The sequence below is a fragment of the Ursus americanus genome, chromosome 25 (assembly GCF_024610735.1).
Source record: "Ursus americanus isolate L20-20 chromosome 25, mUrsAme1.1.p, whole genome shotgun sequence".
Lineage (NCBI taxonomy): Eukaryota > Metazoa > Chordata > Mammalia > Carnivora > Ursidae > Ursus > Ursus americanus.
Window position 1 is genome coordinate 15990585 of NC_142151.1, and position 25279 is coordinate 16015863.

General features: G+C 45.3%; 1 protein-coding gene and 1 pseudogene across 2 annotated transcripts in view; both read left to right on the forward strand.

Annotated features, from left to right (window-relative positions):
- Nucleotides 1-19977, forward strand: part of PTPRO (protein tyrosine phosphatase receptor type O) — a 239282-nt gene extending 219305 nt beyond the window's left edge. For both annotated transcript variants that reach the window (XM_045781388.2, XM_045781387.2), the window contains 4 exons: nucleotides 3303-3457; nucleotides 4510-4645; nucleotides 10615-10735; nucleotides 12111-19977. In XM_045781388.2, coding sequence (XP_045637344.1) covers nucleotides 3303-3457; nucleotides 4510-4645; nucleotides 10615-10719 — 396 coding nt within the window. In that variant the 3' untranslated portion in view covers nucleotides 10720-10735; nucleotides 12111-19977. The remainder of the gene's footprint in view (nucleotides 1-3302; nucleotides 3458-4509; nucleotides 4646-10614; nucleotides 10736-12110) is intronic.
- Nucleotides 7953-10603, forward strand: LOC148107785 (heterogeneous nuclear ribonucleoprotein A1 pseudogene; annotated as a pseudogene).
- Nucleotides 19978-25279: the final 5302 nt, after the last annotated feature.

The window sequence follows — 25279 nt, forward strand, 5'->3', positions numbered from 1 at the left end:
CTCCTGTTCCACAAACACTTCCCACTCAGAGTTTCAACTCAAAGGTCACCTCCTTTGTTAAGCCTTCCCTGGTCTCAAGACACCTTTATTTCTTGCCCCTCTGCTCTAGTCTCGCCCGGATTATTCTATCACAGGACAACAGAGGTGGTTATAATCGTCTCTCTTCATGTCCTCCTCCCCAGTGTGCTGTGAGATTGGGAAGCAAGTACTCTGTTTTAAGAAGCTTTGTAATCCCAACCGTTAGCCACTTACAAAATCTTTGAGGAATGAATAAATGAGTGAATGAACGAATGATTTCAAAAATAATAAAACACTTGGAAAGCATCACAGACGTTCCTCAGAGAAAATATTTGACAATCTGAATGCCATTTGAATCCTGCTTTGTTTCTTGGCTATTTCAGCCAGAAAGCCAGTGTAAACTACTGGGCAAATGTAAAACAAGTAATTCCCTGGTTTGCATTCAGGACAAAATACAAAATAGGGCCTGTTCCCATGGCTGTTTCCTTGACAGAGAGGGGTCACATAGATCACTGTCTGGTCAGTACTATGCTTCTTGTCCTTGGTCTTAAACGATGACTTACCTTTCAACGATAATCGTGTCAAGGGCTTGAAACACTGAAATAAAACATTGAATAACAGTGTTTTCCGGTAAGATGTGGCTACGGTAGTTACAAGCTTTCGGTCCTAGAGTGCCCCCTTTTGGCCATAAACACAGAATCTAAATTTTATGCTTCCTGAATGAAGGTTATGTTGCAGAACATTGTGCTATGCCAGTGGGTATGTTTTTCTATTTGTTTCGATTTTTGTTCACACTCATCTTTAGTCCCTCCATATCGATATATGGGAGCTTTCAGAGTACAACCAGATAAAAGTCCATGAATGAGGAAATCAGGGTAAGAGAAATTTTGGAATGGCTAAGACGTAACAAGAATGGTTCTTTCATTCAACAAGAAAGGAGGAAAATGACCATAACACACAATTTGTCCCTTTCCAGGGCTTGAAAACTTGGCCTGAATTAAGAACTGGAGACTAAAACCAGCAAAAATGGGTTTGTTCCCATTGATGTGGGCCTTGTTATTCGGCTGGCAGGGATCTCCCTGATTCTAAGAACCCTGTCTTGCAGCTATAGAGAGACTCATGACAATTTAAGTGTTTCCTAGTTTTGAACCACCTTACATATTTTAATTGGATACATTTTCAGATTAATTATATATATATGCCTATATATATATCCAACATATATAGGCCTATATATATAGGCATATACATACACACACAGACATATTGCCTACAATGTACAAGTCTTTGCAAAAAGCCTGTAATCAGCCTTTGAAAAGATCTAACATTTTTTTGTGAGCTTTTCTGGGCAACCAAAGGTGTCTAGTGATTGAGTGTGCTTAAAATCCTCATGGCGCTGAGTAACGGAGTCATTCTGCACAATTCATTATGCTCGGATACTGCCTTGCCATGCCTCCTGAAAACAGCAGTGAGAGGGGCCAGCATCTTTGCAGACTTTCGCACCCATGCTCTGTGTGTCTAAGAAAGAGCCTTTGAAGACAGTGAGGGAGGCACCACCTGCGGCTGGGGACGGATAACCTTAAGTGCCCAGGGGACAGGGGCTCCAGTTCAAGTGCTGATTTATTTGTGTTTACACAGATCTTATTACATATTTATGTATATGCTTTATTTATGCATTACTTAGATTTATACAAATTTTACTCCACCCGAGACCACTGGCCCTTTGGAATTCATTTCTCTTGAATACCTGATCCTAACTTTCGTTTCATAACCAGGCCAGATTCTTCCAAATTATGATACAGTATCCCATTCACCAAGTGGATTCTAGGCTCATAGCAAGCTTGAGGGAAGGGGGATGAAACAGATCTTTGTGAGGCCTAGATTTGGAATATTTCTGACAGTTGATGATAAGAACAGAATAAATCGTTATGCTTACAAATTAGTAGAGACTAAAAAGAGTGAGTCTTGGGGCGCCTGGGTTAAGTGTCCAACGCTTGGTTTTGGTTCAGGTGATGACCTCAGGGCTGTGAGATGGAGCCCCTCGTGGAGCTCTGTGCTCAGTGCAACGTCTGCTTAAGACTCTCTCTCCCTCTCCCTGCATTCCCTCTCACTCTCAAATATATAAATCTTAAAAAAAAAAAAAAAAAGGAAGAAAAGAAAAAAGAAAAAAGGAAAAGAAAAGAAAAAGAGTGAATCTTGAAGGCCCACACCCTAACTGATAATTACTCAGTTCAGAGGGGACAAGAATACATTTGACATATGGGTTAATATGAATAAGATAAATATACAAAACATACCGACCCCCTGGGATTCCCAGAACCAGCCATACACCTGCATGGAGCTGGGTGGGAGAGAGTAGTGGTAGCCAGGGAGTGGCGATGGTCGCATCTACCAGGTCCCACCCTTCATGGACATGAGCACACTGAATCCTCACAACCCCCTTGTGGTGGGTTATTTCATCCCATAACCTCTAAAAGGGCTCATTCTAGGTATGAGAAAACGTGTTCAGCAAGTTTGTCTTGGGTCAGAGCACAAGACAGGGACTGTCCTAGTGGTGAGTTTTTGAAAGTGTAATCTTGGGTAAAATCTCTAAGGGAACAAGGGAAGCAGGATAGAACAGGGCAGGGAAGGAGCTACACACCGCTGTGGGTTCTGCGGAATTCTGGCCTCAGCTGGGTCCCACGGAGACGGCCGGGGCAGTGAATGACACCGTGCTGTTAGCTGTGCCCCCCTGATGTAAGGGGCAGCCATTTTATACTCCAGTATCCGTCATTCCTTAGCTGTGGACCGCCCTCATTAGGAGAACACATCCTGTCGGGCACTCTCCAGCAAGGCCGTTCCCTTTGTGGAGGACAGCCAGGAGGAGGACACAGCCATATGCTGTTAGCAGCAGCTGGAAAAGGGGTGCATCAGCCTGACAAAGAGGACCCGGGGGGTGGGGCACCAAGAGCACCTTCCACCGGATTCCTGGGCCAATGCTGATGCACTTGCCAAACGGCCAAGCCAGGAGGCACACCCTGACCTGCTTGACCTCTTATCTCTACAAAGGCATGGATTCACCTACTTATCTTACTCTTTGAAGTTTTATACAATCAGTATTTTTTTTTTCAGGGCCCGCTTTGGGCCAAACACCATCCTTGGAGCTGGAAAGGGAAGGGGACCGGCCAGGAGGGGAATGTGGCTTGAACGTCTTAGGCCATTAACCTGTGAGCTGCTGTGGAGGCCTAGTCCACCTGGCCGGCGCACTGAGACATTCACGCCTGTGTTGGCTTTTTCTCCTAAAGGCTGATGAGATGCAGGACGTGATGCATTTCAACTACACTGCGTGGCCTGATCACGGGGTGCCCACAGCAAATGCTGCGGAGAGCATCCTGCAGTTTGTGCACGTGGTTCGACAGCAAGCAACCAAGAGCAAAGGCCCCATGATCGTGCACTGCAGGTAACCTCACCAGCTGAATCTTCTGTTAGGGCACCACGGGCTTTGCTTTATAAAGAAAGCGAAGAGCCCACCATTCCAGGTACCCCATCACCCTGAATTCGCGATTACATGAACTATAACTTATTAAAATTTACAATTAACTGATACCTTACTAAATACACGATTTACTTACAATATGGCTTTTTTTTTTATCTCCCATAGCTTATGAGGTAGATGTTGTTCTTCTCGCTTTCAGATGAAAAAAACAAAACAAAGCACTGAGGCACAAATTCATGCAGCTAGAATGGGGAAACAGTAAGGCTCCTAGCTGTGCATTTAGGTGCTGTGGGATATTACGCCAGCCTCTCAGTGGTTTACAACATGGCCAAATACAAAGTCAGATTAAAAACAGCTAATCACAGCCCTGAAAAATATAAATATTATTGACCACCTGCAAGTGGCTGTAGCTAGGCCCAGAGCTAAAGCTAGCGTGTGGCCTCTCAAGCCGACTTTCCCCAGGGGGTGCCCCGAACTCTGAGGCTACACAGAGGACTGGAATTGTTTTCTGTGTATCAGCTCTCTGAGAGCAGGAAGCAGCCCTCCAGCAGGCTCCCTCTGGAATCCTTACCTTCCTCCCTGCGGCGGGAGGGGGTGTGGCTAAGGCAGCATAGCCCCACGCCTCTTTGAGGGAGGTGGCAGGGTGAGTCAGAAATGTGACAGATACGTGACATTGAAAGACAGAGCGTCTGCCTTCGGGTCGGGTCATGATCCCAGGGTCCTGGGATCGAGTCCTGCATCGGGCTCCCTGCTCAGTGGGGAGTCTGCTTCTCCCTCTCCCGCTCCCCACTTGTGTTCTCGCTCCCAAATAAATAAATAAATAAAATCTTAAAAAAAAACAAAAAACCAATGCCAACCACATTCACATACTTCAAAATCAGGAAAATATCGTCAGGAATATTTCTTGTCTTTTCTCAGTGCTGCTATCTCGTGTTGGGGGTTTTCTAGTGGCCAGTGTGTTTGTGACCGTGTAAAAGGACGTGTGAGGAATGTGCTGTCCGAACACTCTTTTGCAGCGCCGGAGTCGGCCGGACTGGAACATTCATTGCCCTGGACAGGCTCTTGCAGCACATTCGGGATCATGAGTTTGTCGACATCTTGGGGCTGGTGTCCGAAATGCGATCATACCGGATGTCTATGGTGCAGACAGAGGTAGGAACGGAATCAAAATGTATTTTCAAATATGCCCTGGACTGAGACATTTCCCATGATTCAGTCTCATGTTTCAAAACAATCGTCTCAATTTTTGTCCTGCCTCTGCTCTTGCCAGTGTCTCAGTGTGCATGTTCAAATTGCTTCAAGGTATTTAAAAAAACAGATGTTAGCCTCTAGAAATCCACTCAGTGTATGGTGCTTACACTGCGGTTGGCATCATATGCCCTTCAGTAATCCAGAGCACATGCATGTATCTATAATATCTATAATAGAATAAAACCGCTTTGGACAGACTGAGAGTTCAAGGAAGGTGACAGCCAATTTGGGTAAATGCCACAAAGTGGAGACTATGGAACTGACATGATTTAATTTATATTTGAAATGCTAGAACTGATTCAATAAGTTTGGCATTGGTTCGTCCTCCACGTGACTCTCTGTCCCAATGCACTTTGGATCCAACCAGGGGTTGGATTTATACTTTCTGTCCCCTGTATGATTTTAAGGATCTCCGGCTCCCATCCAAGCAGTGCTGCCAGCACCCTTGATCTGAAGGAGCGGATTTATCGTTGTAACAACATGGAGACATCCCCAGAAATATCCACCAGTCTTTTGTGCTCCCTCTTCCACCTCTTCTGCCTCTCCTGCCTGGAAGCCTCAGGATGCACTCCGGCGGGAGTGGTTAGCCCTGGGCTGCTGCCCGCACACAGCAGCACACCATCCCAGCAGCAGCGGGTGGGCACCTGGGTGCGCCCCGAAACCTACGCACAATAGCTGGTTCATAAGCCTCATGACCATGCCGTTCTTGGGACTTCTCAGCTTAGAGCGTACAATAATCCTTTCTGCTCAAGGAGTGTGTGGGGGAGGAATGCTTGTAGAGTAGAAAATACCTAGCCTGACCTCTTATCTCAATTTCCAGGAGATGAAATGCTGCCTTCCTCTTTCCCATGCTTTTCTACTAAGCACCACGAGGTGTCAGTATAACTCAAAGAGCCTGCAGTAATGGCTGCTCTCTGTTCGTGCTTCCGGTTTCTCCTTGTCCCACTCTTAACTTTTCTCTCCTGCTTCCCCACTCCCTCGGACCAAGGCTCGACACAACCAACCGACCCAAGGGATTTATTTCAGCGCCCTAGCAAGATCATCCCACTTTGGAAAGAGTGATCCATTCACATGCAGGTGTCTCACTGATGATGGGGTGTTTGCTCAGTTCCTTGAGCCCATTCACGTCCCAGCCCTGGGGCCTTCTAATTTATGGTGGTGGGGACCGGAATGTTACCTAGTTAGCGTAAGCTTAAAACGTTCTGCTTCCCCAGAGAAGCCCACTACCTAGTGATTAAACAGTGCTTTATGAATCGGTCCATATTTTTGGTTTTCACTTCCATAAATTGACATCCTAATATGTGGTTAAAACTCCCCATTATGTATATTAATCCCCGATCTTCAAAGGGCCACTCCTTATTTTAAGTATTTTCGATGTGATGAATTGTCTGCTCCATTGACTTACTTTATGCCTCTTATGACTTTATAGACTTTGATTATAGCCTGTTTGCCTTCGGCTTTCCCAATCACAGAATCCTAATGCCTTCTTAAAAACTTCTTTCACTTGGCAGACCCTCCATCCAATTTTCAACACCATTATCTCTCCTCAAGTGTGGTAATCGCACCAATCGCACCTGTGCCTTTGGGTAGCGGGGGAAGTGTTTTGTGTTCTCCCCAAGTTTCTGGTCCCAAATTTTGGCTGTTTGGCTTCTTTGTTTATGGCAGCATTTTTAGGTTGACATCTCCAGGGAAAACAGTCTTTTTCTAAAGTATAATATCCCTTCCCTGAACTCTGGTGGGAAAACTCAAAGTCAGCAAAAGAGGCGGAGGTCAGCACAGGTTACTGATTTTTTCCAACTGTTCCAGCTTCACTCTTGAGTTCCCTCGGGACTCGGCAGTGGCTGTTCTCTAGCTCGAGTTATTTACTTTTATGTCTGTTTTGTTAGTTATGTCTGGAACATCTTGTCCGTTTACCTTGGTTTTTCCTGGTTCCTGTGCTCTTCATGGTTCAACCTGGGGTTTTCCTAACGTCCTCCTCGAGCCCATTCATCATACCCCAGTCCTGCTGCCTTCCACCTCACTGATATTAACAAGCAAGGAGCAGAGTAAACAAATTATATTCTTCAGCTTTATCATCCCATAGTACCCCTTTAACACTAACGATTTTCGAGAGGCCAGAGTGATTCTCCAGCTGATTTCCGATTCTCTATATAAACCACCTGTGTGTGGTGGCTCAGAATCCCTCCCGTGGCTGGTTTCTAATTTTCCTACCTCCTCGAGACTGCCTGTCATCTCGATTCCACCATCCCACCCCACTCTAGGAATAGCAGAACTAACTGATTAAAACAGCCTGTCCTAAGATGCACATTTCAGGTCATGGCAACACGCTGCATGGGCTGCTTTTTGATATGTTCTCTTCCCTTCTCTCAACTGACCAGGCAGTCTACGGCCACACCACCCTGAACGCGCCCGATCTCGTCCGATCTCCGAAGCTAAGCAGGGCCTGATTAGTACTTGGATGGGAGACCCCACACATAGTATGAGACCCACCACAAGAGCAACAAGAGGTAGTTAGAGAGTCGGGGTCCGAAGGCCAGACTGTGAGTCGGCCTGGGTCACTCGTACAGCTTCCTTCACCTCTCATAGCTCCCTGTCCTCATCCGTAAAATCTGAATGGTGCATTCATGAATTGCTGTACAGTATCCATTATGTGAATGATATAATCTAGACAAGCACTTTGAAACCGTAAACCGCCCTATGTGGGTGGCATTCACCTCTCTTGGGCCCTCTTCTATTTTTATCAAATGTTCTCTTTGATTTTCCTCTAATAGGCTTTCCCTGGAGGTCAATTCGGGCTTTGCTTTGAGCAGCCATCATCCCGATCAGCAGCTTAGGCTTCTCAGGGGCTCTCGGGGATATGTCTGTAAATAGTCTCTCATTTACTTTTCCTGTGGTCCAGCTACTTCTTTTTTCTTTGTGACACAAAGTTTGGCCACTGAGTGGTTATGAATTGAAAAACAAGGTACTCTCTGGCCTGAACCGTGCTCAGTGCTTGATGCGACACCAGAAACCGCGGAGTGATGTGTGATCATGAGAGGAGGTGGCCAGTTAGGGATGTGATACTATCACAAAATAAGGGAATATATTTTCTCCGAAGCTTGTTGAAAACTCCCGATCAGGCTGAGGTGTCAACCCAGTGAGGTTTGAAGTATTAATCTAACCTTTGTAAAGTTGTCATACAAGAGACCCCTTAAATCCTGTGCATATCATGACTGGCTTTTACGCCAAGGTTATTTCTACTGGTATCAAGAGAAGCTCTAGGAAATAAAGAAAAAAGGTGAAAGATCGCGAAGTTACTTTGATTTCATGGCACCAAGACAGCTACTGTCAATATTTTGATGTATTTCATCTCCATCTTCGTTGAAGTATAACTTCTATATAATTACGCTTATATGCTATACAGACATATACTATACACCGTGCTTTTCCACTTTACGTTTTGCTATACATATCATCCCAAATTGTCCAAAACTCTATAAATCTCATTTTAAAGACCGAATAATATTTCAGTACAGATCTGTTGTGTCTTATTTAAACTATTCTCCTTTCTATAGGACATTAAATTGGATCCTTTCCCACTTGTTTACTATCTGTGTCCACAAGGCCATATACTAGCTCTTTAGTAATAATATCTCCACCAACAACAGATAAAAAATGACAGCTTCAGCAAACTCAAGTTATCATCGAGCGTTACCATTTTCCTTTAGCTCTGCTCATGTCGTGCATGAAACACAATTGTTTCAACTTATGTTTTTTATTATATCTCCATCTTTGGCATATGTTTTAATATTTCCTCAGTTTACTTCAGAAAACCTTTCACAAGCACAAACTGAGAGCTAGGCATGAGGAATAAAAAGATATAGTTCCTGCCTTCCAGGAATATTTGGTCTCATTACTGATATATTTTATTGGTCAATTTAAGTGTGTGTGTTACTGGCTGGAGGAATTTTAAACAAAAATAAAGGTACTGAGAAGCTTTCCTTAGGTTTCTCCTTTCTGTCCGTGGATGCCCGCTAAGTAAGCATCCCTGAAGTCTCTCTTTCCACCGCCATTATATCTAAGTCAGAGTCTCCCAAGAGCCTGAACAGTGGCGGAAGCTCTTCATCAGACGTTTGAGCTTCAAAACAACTGATGAGAGTCCAAGGAGCCATTCTGAGCAATGGGGAACACTCGCGGACTGTGTGGTCATGAGAGATCCAAACACCAAGCGCTCCAGAGGCTCTGGTTTGTGGAGGAGGTGGAGGCAGCCATGAATGCAAGGCCACACAAGGTGGATGGAAGAGTTGTGCAACCAAAGAGGCTTGTCTCAAGGGAAGATTCTCAAAGACCTGCTGCACACTTGACTCTGAAGAAGATTCTTGTTGGTCGCATTAAAGAAGACTCTTAAGAACATCACCTAACAGATTAGTTTGAACAGTATGGGAAAATTGAAACGATTGAAATCAACTGGCTGAGGCAGTGGCAAAAAGAGAGGCTTTGCTCTTGAACCTTTGATGACCATGACTCTGTAGACAAGATTGTCATTCAAAAATCCCATACCGTGAATGGCCACAACTGTGAAGTAAGGAAAACTCCCAGCTAAGCAAGAGATGGTTAGTACTTCATCCAGCCCAGGAGGTCAAAGTGGTTCCAGAAACTTTGGCGGTGGTTGTGGAGGAGGTTTTGGTGGGAATGACAACTTTGGTCACGAGAAAACCGGGGAGGTGACTCTGGTGGCAGTTGAGGTGGTGGCGGAGGTGGTGGCGGTGAGGACAGCTATCATGGATTTGGTAATGGAAGAAATTTTGGAGGAGGCAGAAGCTCTCATGATTTTGGCAACTACAACAATCGGTCTTCAAAGCGTGGACCCATGAAAGGAGGAAATTTTGGAGACTGATGCTCTGGCCCCTGTGGTGGTGGAGGCCAACAATTTGCCAAACCACGAAACCAAGGTGGTTACGGCAGTTCCAGCAGCAGCAGTAGCTACGGCAGTGGCAGAAGGTTTTCATTACTGCCAGGAAACAAGGCTGAGCAGGAGAGGAGAGCCAGAGAAGAGACAGGGAAGCTACAGGTTACAACAGATGTGTGACCTCAGCCAGGCACAGTGGAGGCAGGGTCTCATTGCTACAAAGAAGACACATGTTAGACAATACTCACGTGCATAGGCAAAAAACTCGAGGACTGAATTTGTGACTAATTGTATAGCAGGTTATTTTAGTTTCTATTCTGTGAAAAGTGTAAAGCATTCAACAACGGGTTTTAATGCAGCTTTTTTTTTTTTTTGCACCCATGCTGTTTGCTAAATGTAATAGTCTGATCATGATACTGAATAAATGTGTCTTTAAAAAAAAGTTATCAACACTTTGTCATAATTTTAGAAAATAAATTTCCCTCCCAGTTAACAATTTAACCTTTATTTTATTCTTTATTTTATTCGTTTTACTTTGTTTTATATATGGTAGTTTGAAATTTTTATTTGTAATTTATTACATTGCTTTGAAGTTTAGAAAGTCCTTCCTAATAGTATTCAGAGAAAAACTAACCTGTATTCCGCCCCCCACATTTTTATGGCTTAATTTATTAAACTTCCTGGAATTCATTTTGGTGTATTATGAGATGATACACTATTTTTTTTTTCAAAATCAGCCCGTGATTTATTGATTGGATAGTCATTGCCTTTAGTGTTACGTTGTGATGACTTAAGCTCTATTATTAATCAAAATATTTTTACAGTCGATTCTCTTAGATTTTCCAGTTATAAAATTATCTCATAAATAATGGGCATGGTTTCCTTTGACATCAGATCCTAGTTTCTAATCCTGTCATAGTATGAAACGTGCGTTTGCACAACAATACCTCGCTCTGAACCCCACTTTGGTCTTTTGCTCCAGGAGCAGTACATTTTTATCCATCAGTGTGTGCAGCTGATGTGGATGAAGAAGAAGCAGCAGTTTTGCATCAGCGACGTCATCTATGAGAATGTTAGCAAGTCCTAGTTCAGAATCCAGAGCAGTAAGTAGACGAGGCCATCGTGGGTGCTCTGTCTTCGAACCATGGAAGGGGACGTGATGGGACACAGCAGAAGGCAGCAGTCGCCAGCTGTATTGATTCCGACCCCCCAAATGTGGTTATAGGGAGAGAGTAATACCGTGCAGACCTTAGAGCTTCAGTGCACCTTGGTTGGGGGGTATGACACGCAAGAGCTTCAGCAGCTCATTATGATTTGACTTTCCTTCCCTCCATCCGGAACCTTCGATTGTTCTGACGTTGGATCTGGGCCCGAGATATCAGGATGCTATCCTCCCACTCTATTTATCTCAATATTTTGTGCAAATATTTGATTGATTACAAGGGTCATACCAGGGATTACAAAGGAGATATGAGCTGGTACATATCCCAAAGAAGAAAAACAATATTAACACTAGTCTCAGAATAGCGGAGTCGAGGAATGCCTTGCTTCCGTCCATGATGTGAACACTTACTTGAGAGCTTCCTGAAAACATTAGTAACATATTCAATGCCTTGTGCTCAACTTTGACGAGGAGATCCGACTTTGGAGATGTTATACTCTTACCTGAAGTAACAATATGCCAATTCAAGTCAGTAAACAGAGTGTGAAATATATCTGAGTACAGTGAGGTGGGGGTACCATTCACAGGGTTGGGAGAGGACAGGGGTGCATGAAGGATTCATATGGAGGGTAAACAGCATACGGATCAGGGGTAGCAGGGTAGGATTAGTATTCTACCTTTATATCTATCAAAATACATAATGCTAAGTGAAATAAGTCAAGCAGAGAAAGACAACTATCATATGATTTCTCTCATCTATGGAACATAAGAACTAGAATGATCAGTAGGGGAAGAAAGGGATAAAGAAATGGGGGGTTAATCAGAAGGGGGAATGAAACATGAGAGACTATGGACTATGAGAAACAAACTGAGGGCTACAGAGGGGAGGGGGGTGGGGGAATGGGATAGACCGGTGATGGGTAGTAAGGAGGGCACGTATTGCATGGTGCACTGGGTGTTATACACAACTAATGAATCATCGAGCCTTACATCGAAAACTGGGGATGTACTGTATGGTGACTAACATAATATAATAAAAAATCATTATTAAAAAAAAAATACAGGAAGCGCAAGGAGGCAGGGAGGGTGAAGACTAAGAGACAAATTTGCCAAAAAGGGAAAGATATTTAGACACACAAAGGGACTTACAGAGAAAGATGCCCAGACAAGCCTGTGTCCAGATGGGCGATGGGTTTGAGTGTAAAGAAAGCCAATAGAACCGGGAGGAAGATGCTCTTCTCCTAGCCCCAGACCTGTCAGTGTGTGGCCTGTCCCTGCCAGGCTGCTTACTGTCTCTCTCTCTCTCTCATCCACAGGACAGGACATGGTGTGCACCCATCCTCCCTTGCTTCCAGAGTTTTTTAGGGGCCCTGCTGGCCATTTTGCTAAGAAGAGCCCCTGCTTTGTAGTACGTGGCCAAGGAGATAATCTATCTCACTGAAGCACCGGGAAGACTTAGCCTTAAAGAGCCTACAGTGTCTTTTGGACTCCTTCATTCTGGACATTTAATAACGGACCGAATTCAACCGAACACCACAAAGGTCCAGAAGCTCTGCAAAGGGCAGGAAGCACAGCACTTCCGAAGACTTTCCTTGGCCCTTGGCTGGTTGGGCTGAGTTTTTCGTTGTTGTTGTTTTTAAGTGCAATAATTTTTGTATGTGTGATTTTATCAGGAAATTGGATTGTTTTCTACCCACACGACCGACCAAGCCCGTAGCCCAAGAGGGAACAGGAATTGTTAGTATCAAATTTTACCTCATTGTTAAAAAGTGGCCTGGCCACACATGAGGAAATGTTAATTCTACTGCAAGGAAATCGAAGCAGTGCTATCTGTCCTCCAACATTAAGCTGCTGGATCAGGAGCGGGGCGGGCGGACAGGGGAACGAGAGAAGGGTTCTACCCACAGATTCACTGCATATCTTTTCCAAATATGGAAAGCTGTAATTCAGCTTCAAAGTAGAGTAGACAAAATATTTAAGTCTTAATTGTTCTAGTTCTTGATGGTTTTCTTCCTTATTAACAGTTAAGTGTTGTTTTTTCCTGGGCCCTCTTGAACTAATGTCACTGTCCAGATTCTTTTTTCACCAAACCACAGCTGGTTCGGAACGGTTTGAAGAAGGACTCTTAAGACTCCGTTGCTGTCTGAGCAACCTTGGTGCCTAGACTTTGCATTCCTTTTTCTGTGGACCTGCATACATGTGAGAGCGATTTCTCTGAGAACTATACAGGCTGTGAAAACGCACTTTCCTTCCCCCCAAAGAGCTGGGGGTTTATGAAGCTACGGCAACGAACTGCAGCATGCTAGGACGATTATTTGGCTCTTGTCAAGCGTCTCTATGGATTCCAACAGAGGTTTCTTTGGGTTTCGTTTTCCTTTGGGTTGTCAGTTTCATTTTAACCAGTGTAACTAGTAACGTTTTCTTCTTGGGATTTTGTATAATTGTGGTACATGATTGTGTATGGTGCCCTACGCGCTGTCACGGTGGACCTGACAGCATTGTGACGCCCGTTGCTTTGTGTCACTTCCTTAAAAAACGAGGTGATGGTATGGATATTCAAAGGAAAACATTTGCAGCTGAGAGTAAACGCGAGCTGACTGCTTCCCTGTGGCAATGCGCTGTCCTGCCGTCCCGTGCGGGCTTCCAGACGCTTCTTCCCTGTGCATCTGAGCACTACCCCTTGCCCTGGCTTCCCTTCACTCCTGATCTTCTTCACGAAGCCATGCGCCTGGGAGCAGCTTAAGCATTTACCAGTGACCTTAGCGGCGGTGAAGGGTGCCAGGCGAACAGCTCCGCACCCCGCCGTCTCCTGTCACTGAGAAGGCCTGGCCACGGCAGACCTTGGCCCTGTTCTTGGCAAGACCTGGCCAGTGAGTCTCAGGTTCACCTTGCAGGGCCAACGGCAGAGGACGCCCAGACCCCGCGGCTTAACAGCTTGGGCTCCTCAGGTGGTGTTAGTTCTCCCTCGCCTCCCTTCCTCCCCTTCTCGCCTCCCCGCTGCCACCTCCTCTTCTCACCCCTACCTGTTCATTTCCCTTCTTGGACGTGTTAATAACATATCGCTCCGCTCTCAGGAACCCACGGGGCTAAGGAAAGGTGGCAAATGGATGTGTGACATTCTTAGATTTGCACACAAGGACAGGTCAGGAGTGACGTGGGCAACCTCAGATGGGGCCGAGAAGAGGCGCGGGTGAGCTGGAATTCATTTCGGTTTCGCAGACCGGGATATTACTTCCCCTGAAACTTAAAGCACCTCATAAATATTTCATGTCTTTCTTGAGCACCCCTTCAATGTCGGGATCAAATAGTCCCAGATCAATTTTCCCAAAAGAGAAGTATCCTGAGTTTAGACGGAAGACTCCGAGCTGAGACCACAGACAGTTCCCACGAGAGCACTTTTCCAGATGCTTCCTTCAGGGGTCTCCAGAGCCGTCACTTCGTTCACTGGCACACGGGTGCTCCTGGGGCTGGAGAATTTACACTGAGGAAAGCATCCACCTGTCAGAAGACCTGGATTTGCATCCCAGCAGATGCCTTTGGGACTTCTCTCTCCCGAGTCTCTGTTCATGAACTGTCGAATGCCCCGCCATAGTCCAGATTTTTCAGATAGAAAGCGTAAGGGTATCAGTATGATAATCTACCCAAAGGCGATTCGTATCTTGTCCTCTCATGGACCCTAAAGCCACTTCAACCAGCTTCGTTTCCACTCCAGGACTCAATTTGAGCTTGCAGAGCGGAGGCTGCCAGGGCCTCTCTAGTATTAATAAGGTTTTTGCTGTTGTTGTTGCTGTTGTAATCATCTGAGTAGTGCTACAATGTTCTGAACACAGAGGCATTGGCATATCCAGGTCATAATAGCCTACGTGGTGCGTAGAAAGAGAGGAAGACTTTGGAATCACAAAATATTTAACTTTCAGTGTGTGGAGATCCAATTTCTTCACATGCAAAAGTCAATTCCTAAAGGTAATTGAGAAACTACCAAGAGGGCCTAATCTGTAAATTTAATATTTAATGCCAATATATCCCTCACTACACATTCTATGATTTTATTTAACTTGAAAGGGAAAAAAAGTGATGGATGACAACATTTTTTTGGACAGCGTTTTAATTCAAGGCTTATCATTTTCCACTACAGAGTCAACGTGACCCCTCAAATTGAGAGAACTTAGTAAGATTATTTTAATCTCTTATAAAATCTTTAATCAGATTTTCTAATGCCTCTCCTTTTCTAAAAGCTGCCCCTTCCACCTCTCCCTCCTCCCCCCCACTGCCCCAAAAGGCGATACACATCTCTCAAAGAAGGCTGTGGTGTCAACACAGGGCAGGGGCTGGAGATGGTGGATCTGAATTTTTTGCAGACCATATGATAGCTGCTTGCTAGAGGCTTGGCCCTTAGCCAAGGAGTTAAAGTTACTGAATCCAATCTCTAACAGCCAAAATCCTCCCTGCTTTCTAGCAAGGAAGCCTTCCTTTCCACCTCAGGAAACGTCTGATGTAATGTGCTTCAAATAAGCTGGCTCGCTTCCTGGCTCGCAGCTTTCTAGCCGGGTACTTGGCACAGGCTCAGAGTCCAGAGGCCATGCCCAGGACTAAATGTAACATCTCCTTTGGCCAAAGGGGTTATAAAGCAGCAAAAACATAACACATGCAAACTTCTACCCCTAGTTTTTCACAGCCCCATTTGGATGTATTTGGAAAAACAAAAAAAAACAAAAACAAAACAAAACAAAAACACTTGAGCTATGACATGTCTGACGCCTGGCCTTTCAGACCAGCAGGAGCCTTGTTCTCAGGTTCAGCCAATGCTTATGGCCAGGCCTGATCCTGGTGGGTCACTCGAGGAAAGACGGAGTGTGATGTGTAGCTCTGGGAGTTGTATCACAAAGGACATTAAGACATGGAAGGCCGTCCGGGGCAGGGTCGCCAGAACGGTTAGGGATGTGGAAAACAGCAGGTCAAAGTTACAAGACTTGAGAGAAGCAGGGCCCTAAAGCCTGGAGTAAAGCTGGCGTCCTTTGTTTATTCACTCAATTCAACAAAGGTTTGTGGATCGAATCCTGTGGAATGAATCAATCCATTGACCGGTGAAAGATTTCTTGACGACGTGCGATATCCTGGGCACCGTGAGAAGCACAAGCTGTGCCATATGGTCACTTTCAAAAATGTGCCATGGAATCCGCTGGGTTGTTGGAAGGACTGAGAAAACGGTAGTCAAGTCTTTTTCACCATGTTGCACTTATATATCTTAAAACCTTGTCAATATATTTTCTGCAGCGTCTACCAGTCAAGATAATGGTGTTAGGCTTTTTCCCCTGTGGCTTGTAGAACAGTGACCTAGCTTCTCATTGTTCTTGTTGCTCATTGGTCACCACGGACCCTGACATGGTCCCTGCTCCTTGAGGAGAATCACCACGCTAGCCTCCTCTCCTCCTCAAAACAGGGTTCTCCTCAACCATATATATCCCGGCAGATGGGGGGTTATTTTCTCCCGAGCCCGTCCGGCATGCAGAATTGCCCCCTCACCAGGCAGCCCGTCCGTCGTCTGTCAGAAAGCATTTCCTTCTTTTGTTTACACATCTAAGGACCTTATTGCTAACATGAAGCATGTCTGAGTCTATACCTGTCGCGGATATAGGCTGGAAGCCCCGAATCGCGTCCCCACTTTGGTAAAAGGGCAGGGGCTAAGTGTGCGTGCTAGTGCCCAGAGCTCCTTTGAACAGAGGCCTAATTTCGAACCATCCCATCTGAGAAATAGTCAACTTCTAACCCTCTCAAAAAATCCTTTATTTATTCAACATCCCCTATGAGGCACTGGGGCTATGAAGATGGATGAGACAAGGTTCCTGCTTCGAGGAATTTCTATTCTATTAGGGGAAGTTAGAAGTGAAACTAAGGGCGACAAAGTGACAGGCGCTGTGATAGGAAAGCATAAGGCATCCCATGTGGGGCCAAGAGTGGGACAGGTGATTTGTTTCTAGAAGGGTCAAAAAGACTGCTCTGCCGTATGACAGTGTTAAAGACTGCAGAGCCATATCAGGAAATGCTAATGATGGACACTCATCCCTGCGCTCAGCAAGCATTTGGAACACCCGCTGTACCAGTCACTAGGGCCCATCTGGGTAAATTCACCTCCAACCCTGCCTTCTGAAACTTTTCTTTCTGGCTGACTCCAAAGTGACAGTTTCTTTCCAAGCCTCCACAGACAGCTCTAGCTCATGCGTCATGCAGCAGAACCCAGTGGATTTACTGTTACCCCCATTAACAGAGCATCTCAGGCCGACACTTTCCAGCTACTTGCAGTTCGTTCTGTCCCAGGGAAGATAGGCAGAAATGGCCAACTCTGCTCCCTGGCCTGTGTACCCCTGAAAATCACCCAGGACCAACCTTCCATCTCTGCTCATCTGTCTGCCTGTCTCTCTCTCTCTCTGACTCACTACTTGGAGCAGGAAAACCTGCCTGCAGGCCCGCGATGTGGCCAAGTGACACTTTTCTGTTGTGTTCTCACAGTGATTCTGGTATGGCCAGCCCAGGTGGTCAAGCTGCTCTGAACCCATATGGCAGCACAAGGATATGCCTTACGATCATGTGTGGCCTCCGTTAGCATGGGAGTTTTCCAGGGCAGAGGTGTGTACTTCCCAAAAAAATTCCCAGAAGGCAGGTGAGAAATGAAACAGAGCAGAGCAAGGTTACCCCACAATGCAAACAAGGGCTCAGGAAAAGGCTACAGGTGGGGCGCCTGGGTGGCTCAGTTGTTAAGCGTCTGCCTTCAGCTCAGGGCGTGATCCCAGGGTCCTGGGATCAAGCCCCACATTGGGCTCTCTGCTCTGCTGGGAGCCTGCTTCTTCCTCTCCCACTCCCCCTGCTTATGTTCCCTCTCTCGCTGGCTGTCTCTCTCTCTGTCAAATAAAAAAATAAAATCTTCCAAAAAAAAAAAAAAAAGGAAAAGGCCCCAGGAGCAATGATGGTTCTTGTAATAAAGTTTTCTATGGAAATATATGCATTCTTCTCCAGAATTGGTTTTCCCCTGTATTAGATCTCTCCTGCTCTTTGTTACCCCTCTTAAACCCTATCATAAGAAGGCCATTACTGAGGAAACCCACTTGAATTCTTTAGCCTTATGTGAGACTATTGGCTCTGAATCAAAGTCCTGGATTCCTATGAACAATAGGCCCCACGGTGGTTTCACATCAATAAAAGCCCAAACGTACAGGAGGCCATGAGGCTTGGCATGGGCGGTGGTGCTCAGCAAGCCAGGCCTTCGCCATGTGTCTGTTATAGTAAGTTCCAGAGCAGTGGATAGGAGTTCAAAGCCAGCGGACACAAATTATTTTTGTTCATTTCTGAGAACACCAAAAAGTCCAAAGGGGTTCAAAGTAGGAAAAGTTCACTGGAACCACTACCGCCTTGACAGATACAGAACAGGATGGTCTTGGAAGTGTTCCTTTATGTCCAAAACCAAACTAGATCACATCCTCTCAACTCGTGAGTGAGCCGGGGAAGCAGGCCAGCCCAGGGTCCAGCAGTATAGCAGAGCAGAGCTGTTTAGAACAAGAGACGATGGGGGCGCCTGGGTGGCACAGCGGTTAAGCGCCTGCCTTCGGCTCAGGGCGTGATCCCGGCGTTATGGGATCGAGACCCACATCAGGCTCCTCAGCTATGAGCCTGCTTCTTCCTCTCCCGCTCCCCCTGCTTGTGTTCCCTCTCTCGCTGGCTGTCTCTATCTCTGTCAAATAAATAAATAAAATCTTAAAAAAAAAAAAGAACAAGAGACGATGGATAAGACTTGAGCTGAGACTCTGCCTGCCTGTGACTCAGTTGTCTTATCTGTGAAATGGACATGCTGACGGTGGCTTTATGGTAGCACAGGGCTTCAAGAAGATACAATAACATGTGCTGGAGCTGAAACCAATATGTGAAAAAACAGCATATTGCATGGCCCCTGGGACAAGCCAACCGCCCACCGTTCCCAAGGGCCATCTTGGAATTCTTATAAATGTGATCAGAGCATCTGAAGTTGGTCCCTGAATTGGGCTGGGTCAGTTTCCCCAGGGTGACAAGTGAACCCCCACCCCGACCACACCTAAGCACACAGCTCAGAATATGAAGGAGGTGCAGCCCGGGATGCATTGTGGACTGTCATGTCCTAAGCGTGGGGTGCCGAAGCAGGAGCTGCCCCTCCTGATCAGAGTCCGGACTGTCCGGGCGGCTTTCCGCAGTGATTCTCTATTGCCCAGTGCATCAGCAACGTGTTTCGTGTCTACTGCCCATCACCCACATAGACATTCACAGCAGAGCAGAGCCACGACCTGATTGACATTCAGGGAAAACGTCCGCCACCGCGCAGACAAGCTGTGCCGATTCTCTGCACGGAAACGTCTGCAAAGCTGGCTGCGTCTAAGCCAAAGGCGCCGATCTGTACAAACCGTAAGATATAAGAGTTACGCGTTAACTCTCCCCGGTAGAGTTAAGAAAAGAGGCTTGGCGTGGGCAGGCACCGCGAACACCGCTCGATCGTAAATGCGAATAAGAGCTTCCTCTGCGGTGTTGTGTGGAGGATTAGACGTAAAGCCTTTGGTGTGGTGCGTGGTGGTTTGAGGATGCAGTGACATCATGGAAAAGGTAGAGGCTTGGATTACAGCAGCCTGTGCTGCGAAACGCTGCAGCAGCGAGCCCTTGAGAAGTGACCCGCCGTCTTTAAGCCTAAGTGTCCCCGCAAAAACAAAGCAATACCAACCTTGTGGAGTTGTCAGAGCCGGGGCCTGGCCGAGCTCGCACGCCATGAACGCTGTCCAGCTCTCCACCTCCCTCAGCACGTCCAGACCGCCAGACCCCCGCTCATTGCAGCACCGGGGCACCTCCACAGTGGGCATGCGCAGGTGATTCCGCGATCCACCTGTGGCCGCACTTCCCACGCGATGGCCAGCGCGAGGCCGGCTCCCCAGATTCGCGGAAACAACCCTCCGTGCTCAGTGCTGCCGGACTTGGGAGTCAGAGACTCTGTAAGACAGGCATCTGTCTCAGCTGCACACTCGTGTCCGACTGGGGTGTGGGAGCCTCAGTTTGACAAATGCTACAAGAAGGGAGAAGCATCCAAGCCATTCCCAGATAGCTGTGCTAATTTGCATTTTGTAAATCCATTGTGCTGTCACCAAGGCATAAAATAACAATAGTCACTTCCTCCATTTCTTTCTTCCTATTGCTGCAGGACAAATGAAATTACCTAAATGTCTCAATTCTGCCCTATGATAAGATTGGTTGTAGAGAAGAGGTAATTAACTTCCCTGTGCTGTTTTCCTAATGGAAAATGGGTCTTCACTCACTGGCTGCAGGATCCCGGGTTGCTACAGGTTGCTAATGCTCTAGACGTCCTCACCCTGCGAAAGGCTGTGTTTCGGAAGCTAGACAACCGATCATGGCAATTGTCTTAGCCTGCGGCGCAATGGCTCCGCCGCTTCCATCTCCTCCCGGTGCAAGTCACACTGCTGTTCCACATGCCTCCCCGGAGCTGAAGAAGACCCCGCCATTGTCACGTTTACCGCATACACCACACCACAGATTAACTTGCAGCCAATGCGTATCTCTTCCTGGCTCTGGCCGGGCTATCTCGTAGAAAACTGGGACCAGAATCAACTAGTATTTGTCAGTTTATTGGCATCTTATATAATTTCTACTTCAAAGCATAAGTATGAACCTCAGAGAGGGGGTGCCTCAGTCGGTTAAGCGCTGCCTTCGGCCGAGGGCAGGATCCCAGGACATCAGGCTCCCTGCCTAGTGGGGAGTCTGCTTCTCAAGTTCTCTCTCTCTCTCTCTCCCCCTCCCCATCACTTGTTCTCTCTCTCTCTCAAATAAATAAATAAAATCTTAAAAAAAAAAAGAAACTAAGAAAGGATGTTAAAAGGCAGTTTTTCTGTCTAAATAAAGTGCTGTTTTGAAGGGGTGGTCAGCCACCTGAAATTTCCCAAAGATGCGAATGACTGCTGAGACCGAGTCTAGCTGTGGCCATGGAATGGTCAGCTCTCAATCCACCTTCATATGCACCTGCAAGGGTCTTTGCGGAGGAGGGAATCTATGGAACCTGGACCACTGATTTCCAAATGAGGCTCCAAATCTCCTCTCTGCAGCTTCGACAAGAGAAACTCTGATTTTACCTATTTATACAGTGGTATACTGTATAAAATTTCAGGTCTTGAAAAGGTGCTTTTTATGCTTAGAAGCTTTTACTACATTGACCCATGATATCTGAGTAAAGATTTGCAGGCTATATACAAGTCCAAGAGAACTGAGTCCAAATTTAGTTTTTGTACTTACTGTGTGACTTTCTATACGCTACTTGACTTATATTTGAGTCTCAATTTCCCCATCTGTAAAGTGGGGTTATATGTGAAAGATCTTAGAATACTGAGTTGAGTTCTTTTTTCCCTTTCCTTAGACTAAATGGGAGGCAGAAAGCCTTAGCATATGATACCAGCTTAAGAAACTTTGAAACAGGACCAGCTACAGATATTAATTTCTCACTGTATGAGTATATTATTCCTTGTTTTCCATTATCTGAAAGACACTGTGTGTTCATTTGGGGGGATGATAGGAATAACTAAAGTAGGACAAATTACAGCCAGGTTTGAGGGACAAGAAAAGCAGCAGGAATTGGGCCAAGTGCCTGGAACTACACTCAGGAAGGAAAGAGCCCATGGGACCAGCCTGGACCAGGACCATCTGGGCTTGGCAGGAGCCCTGACTCATTGCCCACCTTGTCCCCACACCAAAGCAAAGGCAGTGTGCCTGAGGCTCTTCAGGAAGCATCTCAGCTCTTAAAATACCCCCTTTGATACAGAAATCCAGATTCAGGACTTCAGTCCTCTCAGAGCAACAGATAGCCGTGTCTCCCCCCAGTCAGATTAGAGTCAGTTACTAAGTGCAGTTCCTAGTTTCCTAATTCCTTTTAGCTTATCAGAATTTTACTAGCTTTTTATTTTTTCACTTTTCTTTTACAAATTTGATGAGGTAAACCCAAATATTTGGATATTGGAAAGTACTCTTTGTGGTAATTATGCCCCTTCTCCACCAAAACACTGAGCGCTTCCTATAAAACTTTGCTCAGAGCACCAGCTTCTTCCGCCTCTTTCCTGTCCTCTACTCTGAGGACAGAAAGGAACAAACAGGCCAGGGAAGGAGGTTGTGAGGTGATGTGGAAGTAGATCTTGGAGATACCCGCCACCAAGAGGACACTGAGGAACCAAGATGGTGGAGAGAATGGCTGGTGAGGGTAAAGATGTGAGTCCACAGGGACGTTTCCGTCTGGGACCCAGGACTACTGGAAATACCACCTTTCTCTGGAATTGCCTATAGCAACTGCAGCTTTTTGTTTTTAAAATTTTGTTTTGTTTCAAATAAGGAAAAGAAGCCCCCAGAGAAGGGTGGTAGAATGGTGCCTGCCTGCCCCTCCTACCTCATTCCTAGGGGCCTTACATAACTCTACAAAGATCTTGGAGGCACGCCCTTTGGGAAAAACTAAATGTCATAGGAGAAAATCACAGCCTCTAGAAAACACCCCACTGCTGGTTTTAGGGTGTACTTTAGCCCCCAGGAGATCAATAAGACTAGCGCCAGGGATAAATAATGCAAGCTGCTCAGTTCTTTAGATTGTATGTTTCCTGAGGCCAGAGGCTGTATCTAGGATTTGCCTTTCTATCTAATTCTTAAAGTAGACACTTACTAAATGTTTATTGAAGGAACATTGTCGTCGCCTACTTAGAAACAGCCAGTCTCTATATAAACCCCTTTATTGAATCCAGACTTCCTAATACTGTTCCAGTCTGCTCGTGTAAGCATTGAGGGGAAAAGTGAGCAGATGCAGCCCTGGTGAGATCTCCACGTAACCCCTAGCGCAGCCGCCATAAATTTACTTTTAGAAAACAAATGAATCTCAATTTCCTATAGATTTTCTTAGAGAGAAATACTGAAAGGAAGAGTTTTAAGTAACTAGAGTATCTCTCACAATTGTTTCCTATGACCCAGTGCCTCTTCAGTGGAGGCGGGGAAGAGAATTTACTGCTCACCTTTTATAAGCAGTACAAGACGACAACCGTTGGGATAAGGAAACCCACTGGCTCTTTGGGGATAACTCCCCAACCGCAGCACAGCGAGGTAGCTCCAAGCAGAGCAAGTCAGTCCTGCCAAAATGAGGAGGCCAAGATCAGAGTCAGGGCACTGGAAGTGGCTAGAATTCCTGAAGGAGGGCACCGGAGTGGAGTCTGCATAGGGCCACGCTACCCAGTGTCTAGCAGAGTGGCTGCGGCAAGGTTGAAAGTACAATCGAGCTACCAGAGGTAGCGGTGCTGGAGGACATGAGAAGTCAGCCCAGCAAAAGAGAAGAGACCTGCTGAACACCTTTTAACACTTTGGGAATCCATCTGAGATACAAAATAACCGGGAAGTTCATCCATAAAACTAAGGAAACTCCTTAGAAGTCAGGACTCCACAGTAAAAACGACTCTTGACAGGTACAGACAGAGCAGAAAATTAAGCCCTGACCAGATCTGCAAAAGAGAGAGTTTGTAGATAAAGTCCCATCAAGTTAGAAGACATTGTGAACCAACCTGAGCCATCAGGACCATCCTAGCAAAGTATAAAACCAAAGCTGCACAAGTTCAAAGTGATCGGCCAGCACGGAATTGCTGAAGAACAAGAATAAATATTCTTCAAAGAAAGATAACACGTTCTAGAGTGAGACATCTCTGCAATGCCAAGTATATCATAAACAATTACTACACATGCTAAGAAAGAGGAAACTAGAACCCAAAGTGGGGGAGGAAAAAAGCAATCAATGGAAGCCGAGCTTGAGGTGGTCCAAATGTTGGATTTAGCAGGTAAGGATTATAATGTAGGTTTTACGTGTTACAGAAATAGAAGAAAGTTATTCAAAGAATTAAAGAGCAATATTTTAATGAGTGAACAGATGGTCTTGGCAGAGAAATGAAAGCTAAATCAAAGCATGAAATGTAAATGTTAGAATAAAATACAGTAACTGAAAAATAATTCTTTGTATTACAACATGTTGGGAAAGAGACCACAGGGGTAGGGGGAGGAGAGCTGGCGAATCTGAATACATAAAAACACAAATTTTCCAACCTGAAGAATGGGAAAAAATTTTTTTAATTAAGAGATTCAGGGATCTTTGGGATGCTATCGAGTGGCCTACATACATGTAATAGGAGGCCAAAGAAAGGAAGAGAGAAAGGAGCAAAAGAAAGTATTGGAAAGAATATGGGCTTCGATAATGGGAAAACAGGACTTAGTCATCGAACCCCACACAGGATAAATACCAAAAAAACTACCTCTATCAGCTTTATAATCAAGCTGCTGGAAATGAAAGACACTGGGAAAAAAATCTTGAAAACAGCCAGAAGGAAAAGCATGAATAATGACTGACTGACTTATCATTAGGAACAATAGAAGCCAAAAATCAGTGGAATAACACTTTTAAAGGTTCTAGAATAAAAACTGGCAACTGAGATTTCTGTATTCAGTGAAATATGTAGTTTGGGCCCAGATGGAATCAGAGAAACTGGATTTACCCTCAAGCATGAAACAATTAAAAAACAAGCCAAATGTATGAAATTCATGAAAGAACAGTTTTCAGAATATTGGACACTGGGCATTGAATGATGAAATCAAATGAAAAAACCCTACAATTGCTCAGCTTTCTGCCTAGAGATAGTTTCTAACCTGCAATGCAGGGAGGGCGAGCCCAGGTGGAGTGAAGCAGACTCTTTGAGTTGAAAACACAAAGATTACAGTGCAGCAAGGACAAAGGGGCTTAAGTTTACAGCACAGAGTAACGAGAGGAGAAAGCTACGGCGAGAGAGCTCTGGAGATCTTTCTAGGATCCCCGCAGAGTCTTACATTGAGTATGAATCAGTAGAAGTATACAAGAAAATGGCCCAAGGCTGAGGAAAGAACCCCCAAGGCTTGGGGAAACAACTGTCAGAGCTCACACAGAACCAGGAATAGTTCTTATTACCATCGGCTAGAGTGGGAAACATCATAATTCATGGAACAATAGCTTGGGTATAAAAGGGTTTTGTCTCAATAGTGGGATAAAATCAGGTTTAATGCAATGCTATTCGAGTCCCACCTAACAGCGGCAAGATCAGAAAGAACCAGATTCTTTCCAAGTAGCTTAACAGTATCCCAAAACAAAGCATGAAGCTGTTTATAGGAATACAAAAGTATCCAACAAGGTAAAACTTACAAGGTCTTTCATCCAATTAAAAATCACTGGGCACACAAAGAAGCAAAAAAATAGACCCATAATACAGAAAAAAAAATCCATCAAAACTAACCTACTCATTATAAAGATGACAGAATTCATAAACAAGAACACTAAGACATATATTTTAACTATATTCTCTGATTGATAAAGTCAAAGAGTTATTGAGCAAATTGAGACACGGAAGATATCTTAAAATATCAAATTGAACTTTCA